At 35.0% G+C, this 21273-nt stretch overlaps 2 protein-coding genes and 1 long non-coding RNA gene across 5 annotated transcripts in view; 1 reads left to right on the forward strand and 2 right to left on the reverse strand.

Moving 5' to 3' along the window:
- Window positions 1-18576, reverse strand: part of ATM (Serine/Threonine-kinase ATM-like protein) — a 51719-nt gene extending 33143 nt beyond the window's left edge. For 2 of the 3 annotated variants that reach the window (XM_087123500.1, XM_087123499.1), the window contains exons 1-23: window positions 18281-18576; window positions 17846-17954; window positions 17610-17753; window positions 16637-16798; window positions 16316-16511; window positions 16021-16177; window positions 15799-15935; window positions 15598-15685; window positions 13122-13225; window positions 12915-13013; window positions 12092-12148; window positions 11838-11907; window positions 9576-9650; window positions 7121-7162; window positions 6864-6934; window positions 5599-5647; window positions 4950-5021; window positions 3540-3665; window positions 3367-3456; window positions 3102-3289; window positions 1110-1719; window positions 953-1024; window positions 675-839 (exon numbers count right to left, since the gene is read on the reverse strand). In XM_087123500.1, coding sequence (XP_086979626.1) covers window positions 675-839; window positions 953-1024; window positions 1110-1719; window positions 3102-3289; window positions 3367-3456; window positions 3540-3665; window positions 4950-5021; window positions 5599-5647; window positions 6864-6934; window positions 7121-7162; window positions 9576-9650; window positions 11838-11907; window positions 12092-12148; window positions 12915-13013; window positions 13122-13225; window positions 15598-15685; window positions 15799-15935; window positions 16021-16177; window positions 16316-16511; window positions 16637-16798; window positions 17610-17753; window positions 17846-17954; window positions 18281-18349 — 2952 coding nt within the window. In that variant the 5' untranslated portion in view covers window positions 18350-18576. Of the gene's footprint in view, window positions 1-674; window positions 840-952; window positions 1025-1109; window positions 1720-3101; window positions 3290-3366; window positions 3457-3539; window positions 3666-4949; window positions 5022-5598; window positions 5648-6863; window positions 6935-7120; window positions 7174-9575; window positions 9651-11837; window positions 11908-12091; window positions 12149-12914; window positions 13014-13121; window positions 13226-15597; window positions 15686-15798; window positions 15936-16020; window positions 16178-16315; window positions 16512-16636; window positions 16799-17609; window positions 17754-17845; window positions 17955-18280 lie in introns of those variants that run through there. The other variant, XM_087123501.1, reaches the window with a different exon arrangement.
- A 567-nt stretch (window positions 18577-19143) lies between these two features.
- On the reverse strand, window positions 19144-21266 carry LOC147793026 (uncharacterized). Its single transcript, XR_015420804.1, has 2 exons — window positions 20919-21266; window positions 19144-19392 (listed from the first exon to the last, which is right to left on the reverse strand). It is a non-coding gene; the product is annotated as an uncharacterized LOC147793026 (long non-coding RNA).
- LOC111793375 (transcription factor MYB98) lies at window positions 19694-20783 on the forward strand (the record flags this gene model as incomplete). Its single annotated transcript, XM_087123101.1, has 3 exons — window positions 19694-19911; window positions 20040-20166; window positions 20541-20783. Coding segments are annotated over exons 1-3 (588 nt in total), but the record flags the coding sequence as incomplete, so codon positions are not given.
- Window positions 21267-21273: the final 7 nt, after the last annotated feature.

The following is a 21273-nucleotide window of genomic DNA, read 5'->3' on the forward strand; positions in this document are numbered from 1 at the left end:
TTTTTTTTTTTTAATTGTTGAAAATGTCAAACTCCAGTCTTAAACATTCCTTTAGTTTTTCTACTGTGCACAAAAAATTTATCGATCGGGAATCCGTTGGAATGACCTCGATTCTCCTAGATCTGACCAAGTATAGCTTCCATTAGCTAAGTGGATCTTATGCAACTGTAAGTCATCCATCAATATCTTGAATATTCTCATACTTCTATTTCCTAGTTCGTCTCCTTCCATTAGACATCTCAAAGGACCATCGATCTCTTCTCTGGCCACAACCGTAAAAGCACACAAGGATCCTCCTCCCAAGCCAGCTAAATCTTCTACCTCTCTCAGGGATTTCCTTCATGGTAAGAATCATCCCATAGACACCCATGTCCCATAGCTTGTCCCGATGAAGGAAAAAAAACTTCAACGTTCATAGATCTCTGCCCCACATTGGATGTAGGATTCCTAAACGGAAGAACTACAAACAACAGAAACAATACTTGGGGACAATTCTACTTTATCTTCAAGTCATTCAATTCCTAAAAGAAGTTATTACTAGATATGTATAAAACCATTTAAAAATGGGAGATAATATAGTAAGAGTGTTGATATGAAATGAGATTTAGTAATATTGTATATTCTTCCATGTGATATCCAATCAATTTCCAGACAAAACACGATAAAGAAATTACCTTCTCAAATTGCGCAGCCATAAGAAATTGACCACCATGCTGACCCTTTACAACATTATTCAAGGATGAAAGGTTCCGAAGTAAACCACCAACGGCATCAAGTGTGCTAGACAAATCCAGCTTATGATTCACCTTTGTATTAACCAAGTTATCCATTACATTTATCTGCAAAGGTAATAAAGACGAAAGAATGCCATCAGTAAAACTGGCAATTTTTCCAACTTCTTGGTAGACTTGCGTAGAAACAATTTCATGCATTGGCTGATTAGTCCAATTACCAAGTTCAGAACTTTTTCAGAAGACGACCACAAGATATTTTGACTGAGATGGTACAGAATCTCTTCGCAAACCTAGAAAAGAATGAATACACAAGTAAAAACCCCCTATAGCAGGAAAGTATGATAGTTATAAATGATCAATGAATGTTTTATGCACCTTTGAATCACATTCATTTTCAAGGAGTGCAAAAAGAACCTCCCATGTAACTTCATGCAAAACTGAGGAAAAACTTGAAATAAGTGATATCATTTTCAACTTCCAAATTGTTGTTGAAGACATGCCAGGGGCCATACTCCTTTTAACAGCCAGAACATCTATGTCATTGGAGTCATCATTCACATCCAATTCTATATCCAAAATCCTACTCACTTCAGCATCAACGGGGGGAGAATTCCCCAAAGGAGAAGCAGGTGCATCAAAATCTTTCAAGATTTCCCCGGAATGGAGATTCTTATTGGATATAGAATATTCTTGATAGAGTTCAGAAAGTGCTTTCAAAAGATTTTCCATCGAAAGAATCAATGCATCATGTAGATCAATATCCAGAGAATTACTACTTGTTCCCGTGTTGAAAATGGAACTAGAAGCAAAACTTCTGAAGCATGTGACAGCAAAACTCGTTATGTCAAGGAAGGAATCAGAGCCAAAGAGATTGAGATGTTTAAAATCCCTGCAGTACCCTTGGATAACATTAACAGCATGATTCGTCATTTCTAAAATGTACTGGCCCAATCTGGAAATGAACAGAGGCATTTGCTCCCTTTGCCTGTTGAAACATGTAAAATACACGTAAAAAGAGTATGGCTGAATAAGGAGCACGAGAAAATGCTGCCCAAGAAAGTCAAAGGAAATTTTTTTTCACATTTCAAAGACACATTAAAGGTCCCAAGTTAAAATTAACAGGATACTTTAATCTATTTGGCCACACAAGCATGAAGTTAGCACAATAAGTATAGTTCAACAACACACGCAAGTTTGATAGTAACACTTTTTTTCTCTTTTTATAAGAAACAATAGTGCTATTATGAATACAAAAACTATAACCAAAACATTGCAATTGGTAGGTCTTTTTCATAGCTTATCTTGGTAGTTTCATGAAAATGTATTAGTATGTTCTATCACTTATACTATTGATTTTTTTTATTTATTTACTGGTGCAACTTTTCATATATTACAACAGTGCTTGATGCTTTTGGTTGGTCCATGGTTTTTACCAAATGACATATTTGATTTCCTTGCTTCTCTATATGTGGATCATCCGTTCCAAAGTAGGAAAATGAATTTCTGGCTCTCTATCAACCCGGTTTTCTTCTGGTAATTCTGGTGTGAGAGGTAACTCTGGTGTGAGGGGATAACAGATACTTTATTTCTTTTACTTTTGGATTAATTTTATCCATGCATTGAATTGGTGCAAGACTACACATCTTTTTTCTTGCAAGTCAAAATTATATGGCTGCTTTTGATATTTATTTCAAAGAGGTACAAACTAAACCCCTAGATACTAGGTAAGTTAGGAGATCAACAACTTCCATTATTTAATAGGATTCCATGAATCTCTCCTAAAGGCTAGGAATTACACATCCTTGCATCAAGGTCATACCTTCAACATTTTTGAGGTTACAACAATCTATCTTCTTTGATCTCTAATCGAAGAGCTATTTTGTAACTCGTCTCTCAATGTTGGGAGCCTTCTAAATGAAATTTGTCTCTCTTCTCAAAATATAACTTTCAAATATTAATGAAAACTGTGTTCCTTTTTGAACAAACAAACAAACAAACAAACAAAAAAATCCCTTCCCTAAGAGTAGGAAGATAAGACCAAGAAAATACCAGCTGTTGAAAAAGTAGAGAATCGACACCCATGAAAATCAACAAAATGAGAAGAGGCATACTACAGTTCAGATAAAAATGATAACCACAACTTTCATCACGACAGATTACAGTTCAAGAAGGGTCAATGATGAAAAAATCTTTTTTTTAAAAAAAGTCAGCATATAGTGCACATACGAAGTATCAAATCCATGAGCTTGAAAAATGTACTCCCAAAGATTCGCAACCAGGAAAAAGAAAAAGTATATTCTGACATTCTAAAGTCAGAAGACCCAAGAAATGCAAAACTTAAAATTGGCCATAAAAGATGATGAAAACCTTATCAAAGTTGAACCGTATATGAAGTTTGCCAATAAAGCACATAAAATGAAGATAGTAGACGGCAGCAATTTTTCTCTCTCCACATCAATCAATGCTCCAAGTACAGAAGTCACCATTTCATCCAGTAATGGATCTCTGATCTGCCGAGGCAGATGAATAGCCTTAAGGCCTCGAGATTGGCATATCTAAACCAACAATTATAGACAAAGTGAGAAACAACATAGGTGTCAATTCTGAAACAGGACATACAATAAAACACCACCTTGACACTAGAACCAAGATGTATTTTGGCCACAACTTCCACAGAACACTCAAAAACTTCTTGCGACCAATCCTGATAAGATTCTTCTTTCTGCAAATATAATCAATTTGCAATTACCATGAAAAACCTCCAATCTATCTTTTATTTATAGTGGAAATGTACTATTAACAAACCACATCTTTCTTCAAACATTCATCTAGAACCCTTGTAACATCTCCTGAGGGAGCACAACCCGCACAAAGAGCATGAACAGCTGCAGGCAACCAGAATATCAACTGCTCGTTCGAATTAGCAACCTCCTACATAAAGTCAGCAGCAGTGGTCAGTGCACCATTCACAATCTCCCTAGCAAGTTAATGATCTGTATAGCTAAAAAGACAGTTACAATGAATCCGACATTGTGAGCTTCTTTGTGTGCCACATGCGGGCAAGTTTTACCAGAGAGGAGAGATATAAAAATGTAAATGGACCTTAAATAAGCAATGAAAATCCATTTATTGAAAATATCTAACTAAATGTACTATTAACTTCCAAAAATAAGCAGGTTTAACGTATATAACTTATAGAATCAGGATCGACTTCAAGAATTTTGGTCTGAAATGTCGCCACTCATAGAAGGCTCAAGGTTATTTTATGCAAATGCCAACAGACAAATTTCTAGGAAAAATCAAAACTTTGGGGTCAGTACTAATATGGCTACTGCTTTAAATCTAAAATTGAGAAAATTACAAGGATATTGACAACAATCAACTCCCTGCACTTACCTCATTGAATTAATATACAGACTTAGATCATGAAAATGAAGGAGACAGTATCTCTCTTTATATAATCCCCCAGTTGCTTTAAAGTTACCATTTGACTGCCCATTTCTTATAAGAAAGAAATTTAAACTTTAACAAGGACAAGCATGCGGCCAACCCTTGTGCCACATGGAAAGATCATATATCAAAATAAGGTAAGGTTCTTCATATGGGAACTCAGTCACCAGGCCTTTAAGACTTGCAACAAGCCTCAAATTAGGATACCGTATATGGATTATCTCCCCATTAGTGCAACGTATGTAAACACAACTCTGAATCCCAAAGCCACATCTTCCTATCTTGTGATTTTGCAGCAGATTTTTGCAACATTCGGATGGAGACTGCCCTCCCAAATGGCCCACACGATCTACTCTCTCAGCTGATTTTTTGGGGCATGGAATCATCAATCACTCATTTCTTTACTATTGTTTTTTCTTCTAGGTGCAAATGTTCACTCCTTCGTCACTCTAGCTTTTCCTTTTACTATCCATTTGGGGAGGTTTTTTTGTAATTCCCTGAATCGGAGTTCTCACAGTTTTCAAAAAAAACCTTTTAACCATTTCATAAATAGTACAGATGATAATCCATTTGATGTTCATATCATTTTCATTCTCTAGCAAAATTGGAAAGTCTTTATACTGCACTCTTTAAATTGAAACGAAGTTTTAAGTTTTCACGATTGAACTATTAGAAGATTAGCCGCCACATATTTAATGATTCAACAACAAACAAAAAAAAGAAAAGAAAAAAGAATTAGAAAATCAGAGAGGAGGAGGAATAAACCTTCAAGTTAAGATGACCTAGAACTGCTCTCAGAAGATTTTTTCTAAGATGGAAAATGTCTCGAAGGTCACCCTGAATGAAAATAATACATAAAAGAAAATTGCATGAGTCAGGAGTTCATTCCTCAATTGAATCTCATAGTCACATGTGATATCAAACTCCCACCAGCGCAACATGGTATATCTCAAAATGGGTAACTTAATATTAAGATGAAATAGAAATAAAAGAACTTCAAGAAAAGAGAAATTATGCTAAGCGAACTGTGAAAGATCAGGATTTTTCTTAGTAATTGCTCAGGGTTATGTCTAAGCATATTGTGCTAAGAGATCTCCCCATGATCTTGATTGACTTCTGAATTATGATATGTCGTTAAAATGATTGCAAAGGTGACTTCTGTCAATTCCTAGCCCCAAGGCTTAGGAGGCCACTTTTAGACAGAGAAGTAATAACTTATTTGTCCATCTGGTAGATAGATCTAACTTCTTATAAATTATATATACTCCCTAGGAAACCGAAATATATTGCAAACTCAAGGATAGAGCAATAACAGCTACTGGACAAATGACAAATTGGCAGTCTGAGCATTGCAAGGTAAACAGTGATCAAGATGACATGCGCAGAGACAGACATTCCCGCTGAAGCAACTTACTTGAGACCCTTTTCTCGAGAAGTAACAGGATATTAGGTACAAAGCAGATCTGCAAGACAACCATACCACATAAAATTAGGTGATATTCTACCCAAAATCCTATGAAATATGACAAGCACGAACTCTCAAGTCTCAAGTCCTCTAGATGGCATCATTACCATGTAATTAGAATAACATTGTTAACATGCAAAGCTTAACTGGAATTATGAAAACGCATCTCTCAGGCACCAAATTTTTCCCCTCATTTCAGTCAAATGCGTGTAGTACAAACTTTTCAAGAAAATAAACACTTAGACTTCGAAATCATTTCATTCTAGAAATTTGACGAGATAAAATCAAGGAACCATGTGGTCAATGATGCAAACAAAAGTTTGAATTCATTCCAAAAGGATGAAAATGTAGATGCCACTGATGCTCCCCCATTCTCACTACAAAACATTGCAGCTCAAATTCATAGTGATGTAGGGACAGTTCTTTTGAAATAAGTTCTGCTTTCATGAGCTTTTTCTGTGTGTGTTGAACTAGAGGGATGGAGTTAGTTTCCTCCATCTGATCAAGGAGAGCAATTTGAGTTAGTAGTTGGTTTCTTTTTGTGGAAATACAACCGAAAACCTCCTTGTTCCATTTCTTTAAGACTTCTTTTAGTCTTTTAAGTTTGTTGATGAAACCGTGCCCCGGCCGTCCACGGAGGGGCGTATTCTTCCACCAATATTCTACCATTGGCAAAACTTCAGAATGGTTCAGCCACATATTCTCAAATCGGGAAAGCTGCCTACAAAGTTCTAAAGTATCTAAAGGGGCAATGGACAAATAAATGAATGGTTCTCGACACATCTTTCGCACATAATACACCAGCTCAAAAAATGATTTAGTTTCAGGTCATGTTTTCCATCTAAAGCCTTATTCCATATATTTCTCTATTCTAATTGCCAATTTTCTTGGCATTTGGACACTGGACAAGAAATATAACGTAATAGCTGCCAACACCAAAAGAATCCAGGTAACTCTCCCTCCTTTAGATAATGCAAAATCCCTCAAGAATTTCTCCATTTGGATAACTTATCCCTAAGGAGAACAATATTTTCTAAGCAGTTTTCCTGTTTCAATCACAAGATTGTGTTTCTTGTTTTTTCTTTGCTTTTTTAAACAAGAAATTAACTTCTTTTTTTAATAATGATAATTTAAAGGGAAAAAAAAAAGTGGAAATGATAGAGGATTAAAAAGGTTTCAATCAGACTAAAAAAAGGTTGAAAATAAGAACTTACATTGATGGCATCCGTTTGAAAAATAAATGTTCCCAAACATCTTGAGGAATCACACATGTCTTCAATAAATCCTGAACAAAGAAACTGCTACATGAGGGACTTGTTTTTTAAGAGAAATGAAACTTCTTCTCATTGGACTACATGAGAGACTTGAGCCAACAAAAAAAAGTTCTAGGAAGTTAACAATACAGTAGAAAGATTCACTCTAACTACTCAACAGAAAGAACAAGTAAAGTCATTGGGAAATATGAACTCACTCGTTCAATTATTTTTCCAAGAAGCAACAGAGCAGCATCCGCCTGCATTGATTCTCAAATGCAATAAACTTCATTATAGCATAGCATTAAAATGTATGTCTATAAGTAACAAGAGATAAGTCCACACTCCTGAGATGACTTCAAAATAACTATGGTGATCTAACAAACACTTACTCATTTGTAAGAAAAAAATAAATATCCATTATATAGTCAGCACTCAGCAACATATAATTGCAGGAAGTTGGTTTTAGCAGGACATATAAGTCAGATGCTTTAGTAGGTAACTTGGTAGAGTAGGTTATTTTATATAAGAAACAAGACATATTCATTAATCAAAGAGAAGATGCACAAAGGAGATGAGAAAACCCCAAGAGGCAAGACCTTGGGAGTTACAAAAACGGATCCCAATTGGAAAATTTTGACTCAGATCATAATTACGAACTCAGTACTGGTACAGTAGGTTAGTCAGCCAGTATTTAGTAAATTTATATTTCAATGGCAATTTGGAGTAGGTAACGTCCTAAGTTTATTTAATCTCAGAGGGTCATGAATGACATTGACACCAACAATAAGGAACATTCTAGAGTTGCAAAGGTATCAAGATTCAATATAAGCTCTTTTCCAATGGTCTACCAGTAAATTCCACCTGGCCCTTTGAGGTTTTGCTTGAATCCATGTTATAATGAAACCTCATGGTGCAGAAAATGCTATGTTACAAAAGTAGAGATCTGACCCTATCTCAAAAGGAGACTGCCTCCCTTTGATCCTGCTTGCCTGCCAATTTATTAACTCCCCATCTTCCCTGTTCCAAAGATGGTTGAGTCTAAAATTGATATACGTATAAGAAACTTTCTATTGGAAGAAGCCAATTCAGAAAGAAGATGTCATAGGAAAACTAAAAAAATTTCTTGCTTCAGGGAGGGCTTGCATGAACAGGACCGAAGAGAGGAAGGAGCCCCATCTTGCAAAGTGGTTGAGGCATCTTTTGATCCTGATTCTTTGTGAAAGAAATTATGATGCTCAAACATGAAAAGAAATTATGATGCTTAAACATGAAACACTCACCACAGGTGGGCTGCCTAAGAAACGTCGCTACAGTAGTTCTAGGAGCAATGTGTCAGTATTATTGAGGTAAAGGACATCTTAACTGGCTTCTCTGAGATTAAAATCGGAGATAGACCCTATACTTTCTTCTGACCATATGACACAGATTTATACAAAACTCTTCGACAATATTGTTTACCAAGCTATATTTTGGTGTAAGCTGTCTAATATTTTTACTTCCTATAGTTGTACCTCCCTCGTTGTAAATTGGGGAGGTTTTTTGTAATCATAATGGATATTACATCCCTTTTATAAATTTCAATCATCAATGAATCTGTCTCTTATCAAAAATAAATAAATAAATAATAATTCCCACTTTATACAAAATCTTTTAAGGCTCTTCATGTTATTCTCCAATAAACTTCTCTAAGTTAAAAAGGTCATGAACAGCCTAATGTAAGTAGCAGCTGGACTATTGGTTTTAGAGAGCCTTCTTTATGATCGAGAGGTGGCTAAATGGTAGCACCTTATGTAGATCGTCAAAACCTCTCTTAGGGACTGGTTCAAGAAGTTGGTGCTTAGAAGGGGCTATGGTTTTTATTAAATTCTGTGCAGCAGGCTCAAGCAGACTTATTCTTATTCCAGCTTTCTGCAAGAAGTTACGGAGCTTGAAGGTTCCTTGAAGTTGCAAAACTCTTCAGTGGTCTCTAAACTTGAGTGACCTTAACAATGATTGAGTTCAGAAAAGAAACCCCAGAGAATACCTCAATCCTCAACAGTGTTGTCTCTGAGAAGAGAGACCTCTTATTGTTCCGTCTAGAGACTCATAAGGGGCATTTTAGCTTAGGTGCAATGTCCTAGACTCCTTATAATCCATTTTATGATGCAACGTTCTTTTTGTCAAACCTTAAAAGATATTTGAAAGCAACTACAAGTAAACAATTTTTGTGCATTGTTCCAAGAAGATTGGCTCAAAAGCGAATCTTTGCAAACATATTAGGAGGAAAGGCCTACGTCAGATTTGGGAGGTTCTATCACTTATTTCCTCATCTTGATGTCTTAAATAGAAAATATTTTATAGTTACTCTCCGTTTTCAATACTGACCAATTAGAGATCTTTTGTTGCAACTCTTTCGGCTTTTCACTGTCATTGAGTTCATTTGTATATAAAAGAAACAAGCTTTTTTAACAAGAAACAAACTTTTAATTGATGGACGGCGAGGACGTTACAAACTCCTAAGGAAAAGCATCAATTAGAAGCATAAAGCAGATACCCTCATTGCATAACAAACTTTCCATAAATAAAACAAACAAACAAAAACAAAACCAATTGTCTATGATATCCTTTACAGAGTAGCTATTAAATACATCGTTTCCTCTTCAAAAGCCACAACAAAAAACATGAACTTACCACCACAAACACATGACTAAACATGGGCAGTCCATGCATCAAACAACTCCATATCGATTGCCAGCCTTGATACAACTGCAATTTCAATCAAATAAATTCAATCAATTTTTAATAGGGCCATCCTTGCTCCAAGCAGAAAAGGAGAAAAAAAATGCGTCCAATTAACACACTCAATGCAATTTATTTTAAACTAAATTATAAATATATATATATATATATATATATATATATATATCCCTGAAGTTCAAGGCAAGTTTCAAGAATTTTGAAAAGATACATTTTATCCCTTGAACTTTATAATAGTTCTGGAAAATACGTGGGAGAACTTTTTTAAAAAACTGATAGTTGGAAGTTAACATGACTGTCGATAGGTAAAAATTGGGAATCATATTTGACATCATTTACAATTCAATTGCAATGAATAGTAAAATGATTGTTACCATCCATTTCAACTCAAAGTTATCTTGACATCATTTACAACGGTTGAAGGAATGACCTTGATTTAAGAAATATTTGTGAGAGAAGTAATATCTAGGGATTTATTTAAATATTGTACCTAGAATCTAGAGATTTAGTTAGCTTTTTGTATTATAAAAGGACATGTACCTCTCTGAAATAATAAGTGTAGCAAGACAATTTAGACATGCAAGAAAAACATCATTCAAATAATCAATTCTACACATCGGCTACCACGTCAATTTGCATGAATGATATCATAAATGATGTCATGTATCAGCATCCATGGTGTCCATTTTTAATAATCATATTAACGAAAAACCTCTTAATTTTTTTCCTACAACAATTTCAAAGTTCAAGAATTAAAATGAAACTTTTCAAAATTTAGAAGCATTATTGAAATTTACATCAAAATAAAGAAAGTAAAAAGTATTTGTCGAAAGATTAGCCTTAAGTTAGGAGATATTTGTATAATTCATGAGTTAGTATCCAAGCTAAGATTAAACAATGCCTATTACTCAGTGGGGAGGAGTGTCAAAAGGATATTTGTGTAATTCCATTAAATAAGGGAAGTAGTTGACCTCCCTAATTTATCTTAGGGATTATTATTTAGATCTAGTTGCCTAGTATCTAGGGATTATTATTTAGATTTACTTTTAACTAGTATCTAGCATATTTAGATTATTTAGATTATGTAGTGATTTAGATTTTAAGGGATATGTAATTCTCTAGAAATTAATAAGAAAAACAGCAGCCTAATTTAGACTTGGAACAGTATATTGTTTATATTCATGAGTGTTCAGGCCAGTTTCTCATCAGACAACCACTTGGCCTTACTACATTTGGTTGTTCAGGTAATTTGTAGAATATGAAATTTTAGGTAGGTGGGCATCATGGCTTGAAAGCATTCCCTTTAGCCATTCATTATTACATGGTCCTTAATGCGTACTCGGTCACGCCAAGTTATGATATCTCAACTATTCTCATTAGACAACCTTCTGACCCTACTACATTTTGTCACTCATAGGATAATAAATCCTAGGTAGGTTCCATCATAGCATGATCTCACTCCCTCTAAACCTTCTATTTACATTGTCCCTTGTTGACTACTAGACTAAACCATGACAGTGACCCCTTTTTTCAGTTGACACTCTTTCATACAAGAGGCATACAAAAAAATCAACCAAAAAGGAGCCAAACTAAAGACGCTTATTTATATTTTGGTTCATTCCAAAAACATCATGATACTTGGCTTGGCTCATTATCTCAAGAAGGATTGACACCATGGACGATATCCTTCAGACAGTCACCTCCCTTGTTTTAGGCCCATATGCTTTATGTAAGGGCAGAAAACCCTAACCATGTTTTAAGGCTCCGCCATTTAGTTTCAAAATTTGGATCCGCTAGTTATAGAGATTTACACTATTTGTTGTACAAAAGGCAAGTTTTCATGGTATCTAGGAGGAAGTTGTTCAAGACCCTCCTTTGAGAAGAAACCACGTATTCTCTGTCAGACAGGTTTCTTCATCATAATGTGCTTTATTTTGTTGGAAAGAAATATGAGTCTTCTTTTCTTTTTTTTTTTTTCTTTTTGAAGTATATAGTTCGTAGGAAGATGTTCGAACCTTCTCGGTACTCCTAATTCTATTTTATTTTCGAATTATCTATTATTTTTTATTACCAAAAGTTGGAAATCTCTTTTGTAAGTTTTCAATCCCCTCTTTTAGCTTGGCACTTCTTTTGCTTTCCCATACAAAACAAAAACAAAAACAAAAGAATAAGAATACAATGAAAAGAGGAACATACCTTTTCCTCGGACGAGCTTTCTGACCGTTCAGTAGAATCTATTAACACTGAAGAAAGTTCTTGCAGACTCCTTCAAAATCATGTGATATAGACATATGAGCTCAATGGAACAGGGAACCGAAGTATATACTTTCACTTGAAATATATATAAAAAGTCATATGAATGAACCAAGCAGCTTAAATGTGGAATTAAATCAACTTGGATTTGTATATTCTGTAAGTTTAAAGAGACATGAAAAGTTATATTAGCTTACCGTAATGTCCACAATAACCCATCATATGAATGTCCCACATTTGCATCTTTCAATATTCTGCAACACACTCAAAAAAATTAAATCAACTGAAACTCTGGGTCTGATGCTTTTTTTCACGTGTATTCTTTGCAGTTTTGGTTAGCATGAACAATTATGATTGTGTTTTGTAGCTTTCATAACATGTATCATGTTGTATTACACGCATGAAGAAAAGACGTGAAGCTAGTATTTTCATGTCAAACACAAATAGAATAAATCTCGAAAGATACTAACAGTTTACAAATTCTTTTATGAAAGACAATGAACGTAAGCAAAAGTCATCTAATCTGGATACTATCTCTCATGAGTCATATCGAACTAGATGAGGTGCAAATCAAATTTTAACAGGATACTATTGGAACATATATTACTATAGAAACTATAAGACATAATATAAAGTTTGCCTGGCCGGCCTAAGTTGACTTGGTGAATTTTTTAAGCAAAATTTATATCTTGACCTTCAATTTTGTATATTGAATCATTCACTTCAATATCTATCTACATTTATATTGAGTTTCATTATGAAATCTCTGTCGATTTTATTATATGTTGGTATGGCCTAAGGTAATTTGTAGCTTTGGAAGAAAATAAACTCCTCTAAAGTTAAGAGGCCAAAGGTGATTGCCTCATTTGTATCTTAAGCCGACCCTTGCAGCATTTGATGAAATTTAAAGTGGAAACAACAATTAAGTTTAAAAAAATGATCAAAGTAACGATAACAATAAGACAAAGAAACAATTTGATAACACAGAATGAAAGATGTACAACATGAAGTCCTAAATACCTCTCGAAACCTGAGCAAATTGCCTCAAACCAGTAGGTGAAAAGATCCTTACTGATGCGGGAATGGTAATTTCTGACAAGACAACAGAAGGCCGCATTCCTACAAGGTAATCAATCAAGTCACACAAAATAATGCCCCATGCCAAATTAACAAATGAACCAGGAAATGCATGTTCCTGTTTTCATAATCACGTAGCTTAAAATTTACCATAACCATTTCCCTTTAGCAAGCTCCTCTTTAAGATGAACACTAGCTGGGTCCCTTTTAACCCGCTTTTCAGTTGATATTGCTTTTGTAGAGGTAACACATGCCTAAATAAATAATCCATCTGGTTAGAGGTAACACGTGCCTAAATAAATAATCCATGTGCAACCAGTCAGACCAATTTCTAGTGCCCATAAACAACTATTCAAACAACTAAATTATAATTATAAGATCTCTGCAATATAAAAATACCACAAGCAACGGGGTTTCAAGAACTCAATACAGCCTTATACTTTTTCCATTTGTTCAATGAAAGTTAGGTTTCTAAATAATAAAAAATTAAAATTAAAAGATAAAAAGTTATATAAAAGTAAAGTTAAAATGGAATATAAGAAAATCTAACAGATTAATAGAAAATCTAATCATGAACTTGGACCAAAGGAAACGAATTATTGCAAGTACGTCGTAAGCAACAAGTGTTTAGCTGGATTAACATTTTCTCAAAAGTATTTTACGATCTTCTAATGTTCATTCAGCTCCCACCTCAGTCCCTTATAATGAATCAGATAATGAATCTCAGGTTAGTTTGAGAATGTGAAGTTGGATGCTCAGGCTAATTCTTTGAATAATAAGAATACGGAAGAATCCTATGCAGAGACCTTTATTTCCTTATTTCAGCCCTCAAATCAGCAAAATTCCAAGATCAAAAATGTTAAAGAGTCAACAATCACATCTCAGAGTCTCGATGTCTTTTTTCACCTTTTATTCCTTGCAAGTTTTCATCTTTAATTGAGTTTGTGGATCACAAATGTGAAGAAAAATCCTTCGATAAATGCCTAAGGAAAATGCTAAAATGATTTACAAGGAATCCTTTCAATGCTTCAATGAAGATTTTGTCTTGGAATACTCAAGGTTTCCCTCATCTAGCAAAGCATTTTTGGTTCCTGCATCTCTTGATATTACCGCTACCTTCATAATTGGGGTTAATTGATTGTTTTCGTTTTCTAAGAAGCTCTTTAGCAGAATTAATTATTGAGGGTTATTTGATAGCATTAATTTCACGCATTGTCTCAAAATAGCTTTAGTTTTTTCATTGAAATATTTGGTGAAGATGTTCAGCTGCACCTTTATTAAGACTTTTTGGCTTCAATCTTTTTTCAAGAAGTCACTGGCTTTAATCTTTTTTCAAGAAGTTATTCCAGTTGCATTCACTATTGGGGATTTTTTATTGTTTCCAAGACAGCATTTATTGAGATTTTCTTGTGTTTTCAAGGCATATTATTCTTGCTTTTGTTTCATGATAGTATTAATTTTGACCCTTGGAACCGACAGATTTTCTCTCGACTTCATTGACCCTTCATTATCTTCATTGTCGTTGGAGTTGAGGAATAGTTTCAATTGTTGCCTTGTTTGAAGAATTCTTAGCGGGAGTTCAATAGTGATCGGTGGTTAAGAAACATTTAATGCATCGACAGTGGGGTTCTTGGAAGCTGATTCATTTAATTTTGTTACGATGGAATATGGTGATTAAAGTCCACTATTGGTGTTTCTTTGCATGGTTCTTCGTCTTATTAGATCAATTAAGGTTGGTCTTTTGAATTTCTCAAAGAATCCAACTACATAATTATGATTCCTTAGATTCCCTTATCTTCCTTTGTCATATTCAAGGAGCAAAGTGTCTTCTTCATCATTTGCATCAATGTGGTTAAAATTTTTGTATTGAATAGTTTGTTTTGGAAGAAACCAAAGGATTTCCAACAAGTGGTCAGATCAATTTGTTTAGGCTTAGGTGAAGGTCTCTTCTTTGTGTGCTCTCACCATCCTCTTTGTTGGACGTTCTATCCAAGATTCATGTCTCATTTGGCATACTGTAATTTTTTTCGTTGTAATCTTCTTTTTTTATTCTTGTTATTCAGTACCTTGTCGAATTTGTGACTTTTAAGCCGTAGTCTCTTTTCATTTCATCAATGAAAAGTTTTGTTTCTAGTTCAAAGAAAATAGATTAATGGGAAGTAGGGGGGGGAAATTCCCAAATACTGGTGGGGAGTGTTTGACATTTGACCAGCTTGCTTTGAGGGCTCCACTGGGTCAGAACACGGTTCTTCTTAGAGGTCCTAAGAACTCCCGGAAGGCCACGAAGTATTTTGGTCCTGTACCTACCACACAGCCATACCAAACCATATGTGAGGTCCAAGGGTAGGAAGTTTGAGAGGGCTAGAGGAAAGAGAAACAGCAGGGGATACAGTGTTTGATTTGATCTTACGTTTCCAAGCTAATTCAATGCTAGTGTGTTATTTTGAACTCAATACGCAAATTTTGGTAGATTTTAGTTACCTATCAAAAAAATCTTTTGGATACTTATTTGGTATCTCATTAGAGCAATACCTTCTTCTAGTGTATTAAGTGATGAGTCAAAACAACAACTTCCCGTCAATGCAGCATGGTAAATAAGTAAAGAAGTACAGTATGTTTAGAGTACCCGATAGAGTACAGCCGCGGCAAGTTCTACCAACCCACAATGTGAGCTACTCAAAGTTCCAAATTTATCATCTTTATTTGTATCAGACCTGAAAAATCATATATTTCCAGTAGCCATACATCATCAGATTATAAACAAGATTCAACCTAAATGAGATGTAAGGAAAAAGGATAAATCAAGAGAAAATCTAAAAATACAAACCAAGGAACCCCAACACTAGAGATGCTGCTTTGATCTAGTTCCTTATAAAGTACATCAAGTAGCTGTTCTACAAAAAATCTCTCATCATCAGCTCTTGTTAGACTTATTTGTAACCTTCCATAGAGGACAAGAGCGTCCTGCAAACGTAACAAGTCAGGAAAATGCTTTAAAAATAATAAATGGAATGAAATAAGAGTTAAGTTCGTCCAACTTATTTCGTACCTTTAGAGCTCGATCATGAGTCACCATCCAACACCGAAACACGAATTGTTGCACAGAGTTGTGGATCTCCAATAAGTTACTTCCTAGATTAGGACCATCCTTTAACAAGTATGTATTTACACACTCAATAAGTTTTCGTGATACTTTACCTTCATCCCTGACCAATAAAAGAAAAACGTTCATTCTTTCACTAAAAGAGACCACAGACGGAAACACCAAGATCAGGTCCACAAGTTATAGAAGACGCAAAAGAATCAGAATGGTAACATTGGGTTAAATGCAAGTATTTTCATACCTCACGAGGGAGAAAATCTTGGCAATTCCATTTACAATTTCTTGCCTAATACTATCTGGGAAGTCACCAGGAGGATTTTCCAAAAGTGAATGGAGCGTTAATATGCACCGGAAAAGCTCTTCCTTGGGAGTATAAAGGTTATCATTCTTCCCAACTAAGCTTCCCTCCACCTTCTCCAAGTATAAAAGCACGAGGTCTTTCAACATGGAATAGAGAAGTTAAGATGAAATTAAACATCATACAGTAATCAAAATGATATGTCATTGTAGAGTGAACATCATGCATATTCATCTCTCAGGTTGCGGTTATGACAGAACTTACTGCAATATATGCGCTTCCTCAAATGAAAACGATAATCCCTTACAGCTACTAGATGCCTAATTATGATCCCATATTCAGATTGAAAGCATGGTATAGTACTCAACACGTCCCATATGTGACTAAACAGCATCTTAACCACAGATATCAAGGGTACTACATTGCCTGGGACAAGAAAAACAAGCATCATTGTTATAACTTGTAGATGTCCTGACAAGAATGCTTAAGTAATATTTACATATGCAGTTTCATTGCTGAAAAAGATAACAGAAAGGATGCAACCAAAAAAATTGAACCAATCACAAATCAGAACTAATAACCAAAAGTAATAAGTATGAATGTTGAACCATGTGGTTCATGAATATTTACCTCGCCAAGAACATGAAGAAGTGCTTCTATACTACTTTATCTTTCTCAAAATATTGAAATAAATAGGCCTATTTCGTTTGTGGTGCCAACATAAGTTCATTTCAAAAACAACAACCACAGGATCTGTATGAGAATTATGTTCAATTATTAAAAATGTTTTCTAAATTTATCTCGTTTTTTAAAAAATAATTCAAAAGCAACAAAGAAAGGATATTGTCAGGGGATAAATTTACCTTTATACCCCTTCTAGTACATTATGCACCCAGGGAAAAGTTGCAACCAAAGACTGACTCTTATGATGTAGCCTAGGTGACTAAGGAGAGATCCTAAGAAGCATATCAAGAACCTTTATTATCAATCAAAAAGGCGAAGAATACAAGAGAGGAACTAACCAAGAGTAACATCTAATTAACCAAAATAATCCTACTACATTACCTCGCCTACAGAATTCTCCCCCCCCCCCCCCCCCCCCCCCCCCCACACACACACACACACAAACAAATACATACATACATACCGTTGCAGAGGGGGGCAATGAGGATTGTGGACAGACAGGCTTGCAAGTTCGCAACAGAAGCTACAATAATGACATATTTCAATCACTCACCAGAAAACTTATTGTCTTCTGCTTTTTGAACGACAACTCTCAGTGTCTTCGCAAATATTAACTTAGGCAGTCGCCGCTTGCTTGAAGATATCTCCATTGACACACATTGGATCAACAATTTTGTGATGAAAGGCCATGTTTCAGCTGAAGACAAAATAAAAATAATTAATCTTTTAACACGGTGTTTGAGAAATAACAATTAAACGTGTGCAAATCAAATGGACCGTTGAACGTACGAGGTGGAATTTCTTCTGGCTTTAGCTTAGCAGTCCTCTGTCCAATAAATTTACAGAAATCATTCGCTTTTTCTCCCTCTAGCCATGTATTCAACAACTTTATCCCTTCCTGTAATCAAGTGAAAATAACAAGAAAAACCGAATATTGATATAATAGATGATGCAACTTTCTGGCTACATTAGAATATTTTTCAGGATGCAAATTGTGAAAACTGGATGCTAAGAAGTATAATACACAGCATATTTCGAACTCCCTATTGATTGAATGTACAGCGAAAACATAAAATAAAACTTCTCATAGCATAGAACCAAAGGAGATGCACTCTAAGAGCTTTTGGCATCGTGCATGTCTTGAGCTGGGAATACACAGTTCCGAAACATATTCACAAAGTCGAGAAGAAAAGTAAGTCGAAAGTATAAGAAAGTGATTCTTACCTCGCGAGCTTTAGCTTTAACCGAAGATAGCTTTGAAACGATATCTTGGACGTCTCTGGAAGTAACCATGGCGGAGTTCGTTGCTCCGATTGCTATGCTCCGATGTTAGTAATGGATGAGAGAGCTCAAACTGGTGAAGTTCTGTGACCGCATTGAATCGGTTGAAGACATTAGAATGGCGGGAAAAAGGATGGTCTGGCAGACGAAAGGGGCTATGACCTGTGAAAGGGCGCGAGGCTTAGACGTTTCGGCGGCACGAAGACCGTGGTGCTGACTGCCGACGGTGTAAAATAACATTTACCGTAGAGATACCAAATAATTTACTTTTTAAAATTTATAGGTGAAAAAGGTCAATAAATACCACATTTTTATTAATTAACAATAAACTAATTGCATTTATCTGTTTAATTATTTTTTTTTTTAAATATGTAAACAAAATTTAAATATTTAAAAATATGATGATTAAAATTACAAAAACTATAATATATCAAAAAAAATTTGCTCGAGTCTAGCCGTCGTCCTACATTTTAGAACGAGCGAAAAAGATACGAAAGAAAATAGACTCATTAGTTATATATATATATATATATATGGATGATAATGTTTCTAAATTGTTGTCAATACAAATGAAATAAAATTAATATTAATTTGAACTCAGGGCCTGTGGTCAAACACTTAAAGTCAATGGGTCATACTAATCAATATGACCAAATGTAACATAAAAGTTGGTGTAATTATCAGAGAATTTATTTTGGTCGGTTACTAATTGGAGCTGTTTAAATTGCTGAAAAGTTTGAACACTTTTTCCATTTGTTTAATTAAAATTAAAAGAAATTAAACAGAGTAATATATATGCACCAAGATTAAAGGAAAATAAATTGTCTGATTAAATTACATTTTATCTCTGCAATTCTCCAAGAAATTAACAGTAATAAATGTCCTTTAAGAGGAACAAAGAATGAAACCTCCGCAATAAAAACTTGTCATTTTAACACATACACAATATAAACCAGATAAACACGAGACAATTTTAAATTTCCTCCCAAGTTCTTCATTCCTGTACTCATGGAGGTCGAGTTGAATCTTACAGAAAATCTCAGCTCCAATCAAGCCTGCAGGGAAGATGAACTTTCATTTCAGTTTCTTGCATCAAAAGGTAATTATCTACATGAAATTCACCACCTCAATTCATCGTCGAATCCCATAATCGAAGACGAAAACTTGTGCAGTTTGGATCCTTTCAATCCATGTTCATATGGGTGTTCATCAAATAACAGTAATGCTGCTGTTGAGGACTTGTATGAGTTTAATAAAGCTTGTGCAGATCAAAATGGTGGGTGTGGACAAGTAATGGACAACTTCCAAAGCTCAGGAGATTACTACAATTTTCATCAAATGAATCAAATTGACGTAATGGGGTTGGAAAGGAATTCAATTCCACTGGATTTCCCAGATGTAAAACCTGTGAGTTTCTTTGTACCTGATGAAGTCTCGTGCAATACTTCAGGAAATGGCCATTTCCAAAAGGCTACCACGAATAAGAATGTGAAGTTTTCATCTTTGTTGAGAACTTCTAAAGGTCAAAAGAAGCCCAATGTGATCAAAGGCCAGTGGACAGTTGAAGAAGATAGGTAAAAATTACAGAGAAAAAAGCAAAGAAAAATAATTAAGTGTTCTGCCAGTACAACAGATCTCAACTTTTGTAAATCTGTTTTGAAATATAATGTGGTTGATTTGATATTTGTGTTGAAAAAAACAGGGTTTTGGTTCAGTTGGTTGAACAATATGGAACGAGAAAATGGTCTCATATTGCACAGACGTTGCCTGGGAGAATAGGCAAACAATGCAGAGAGAGATGGCACAACCATCTCAGGCCTGACATCAAGGTATTTCGATCAAACAACTCGAATCCAATTTGAACTTAATTTCTATTTGGACCAAGTTTTGATTAGTTGCTGTCTCAAAAGTGATCCCAGGCTCTAGTATCTAAATTGTTTAACTAAGATGTGAATTCTGTTTCTATTTAGTTCGATCTCTACATATAGATACCTATCTGGTTCATACTATTTTGGTCTTAGAATTGATGATTAGCTAATAAACGAAATCATAACGAAGTTCAAATCGAGGAAGCTAAATCTGTATCTAACTTCGAACTTTTAGTTAATTTGAGTAGGTATTTTAACAAATGAGAGCTATATTCATTCATGTTAGCAAGTGAATCACATTTTTACTAAACAAAATTGATTGAAAATGAATGCAGAAGGACACATGGAGTGAAGAAGAGGACAGAGTTTTAATTGAAGCACATGCAGAAATAGGGAACAAATGGGCAGAAATTGCAAAGAGATTACCAGGAAGAACTGAAAATTCAATAAAGAACCACTGGAATGCAACCAAAAGAAGGCAATATTCGAAACGAAAATGTAGATCCAAATATCCAAGGTGCTCTCTTCTGCAGGACTACATAAAGAGCCTGGATTCCAACACAACTCGCCACCAGAAGAAAATTTGCCCAAACGATACCAAATCAAAATCGAAATTGGCCGATCGTCATCATCGTCAACCACAAACCGCTAATTTTTGCCCTAATGATTGGACGGTTCCGAATTCCGATTTAAAGGACGAAGCAGAGTTTTACCTCGACGATAATTTCTTTCGAGAAGGATGTAGCATCGACACGCTCATGGAGAATATAGCTGCCGCCTCCGCTGACGATGCCAATAATTATGATCGGAAAAGATACCACGGCAATGAAGAATTAGTTGAGTTTCATCAGAGAAGCAATGTTGAAATGGAGAAATTGCAGAATTGTGCTCCGGTGAAAACGGCGGCAGCGATGGAGTTTGAAGTAACAAAAGAACTTGATTTAGTAGAAATGATGAGTCAAGTGAATGAAGTTAACAAGATGAGATGAGCCAAATTTGCATGTACATGCATGTGCATGTTGCTCGCTTGCACTTGATAGATGTGTAATAAAAGCATTTAAATAATAA

The sequence above is a fragment of the Cucurbita pepo genome, chromosome 4, assembly GCF_057944985.1.
Source record: "Cucurbita pepo subsp. pepo isolate OVF chromosome 4, ASM5794498v1, whole genome shotgun sequence".
Taxonomy (NCBI): Eukaryota; Viridiplantae; Streptophyta; class Magnoliopsida; order Cucurbitales; family Cucurbitaceae; genus Cucurbita; species Cucurbita pepo.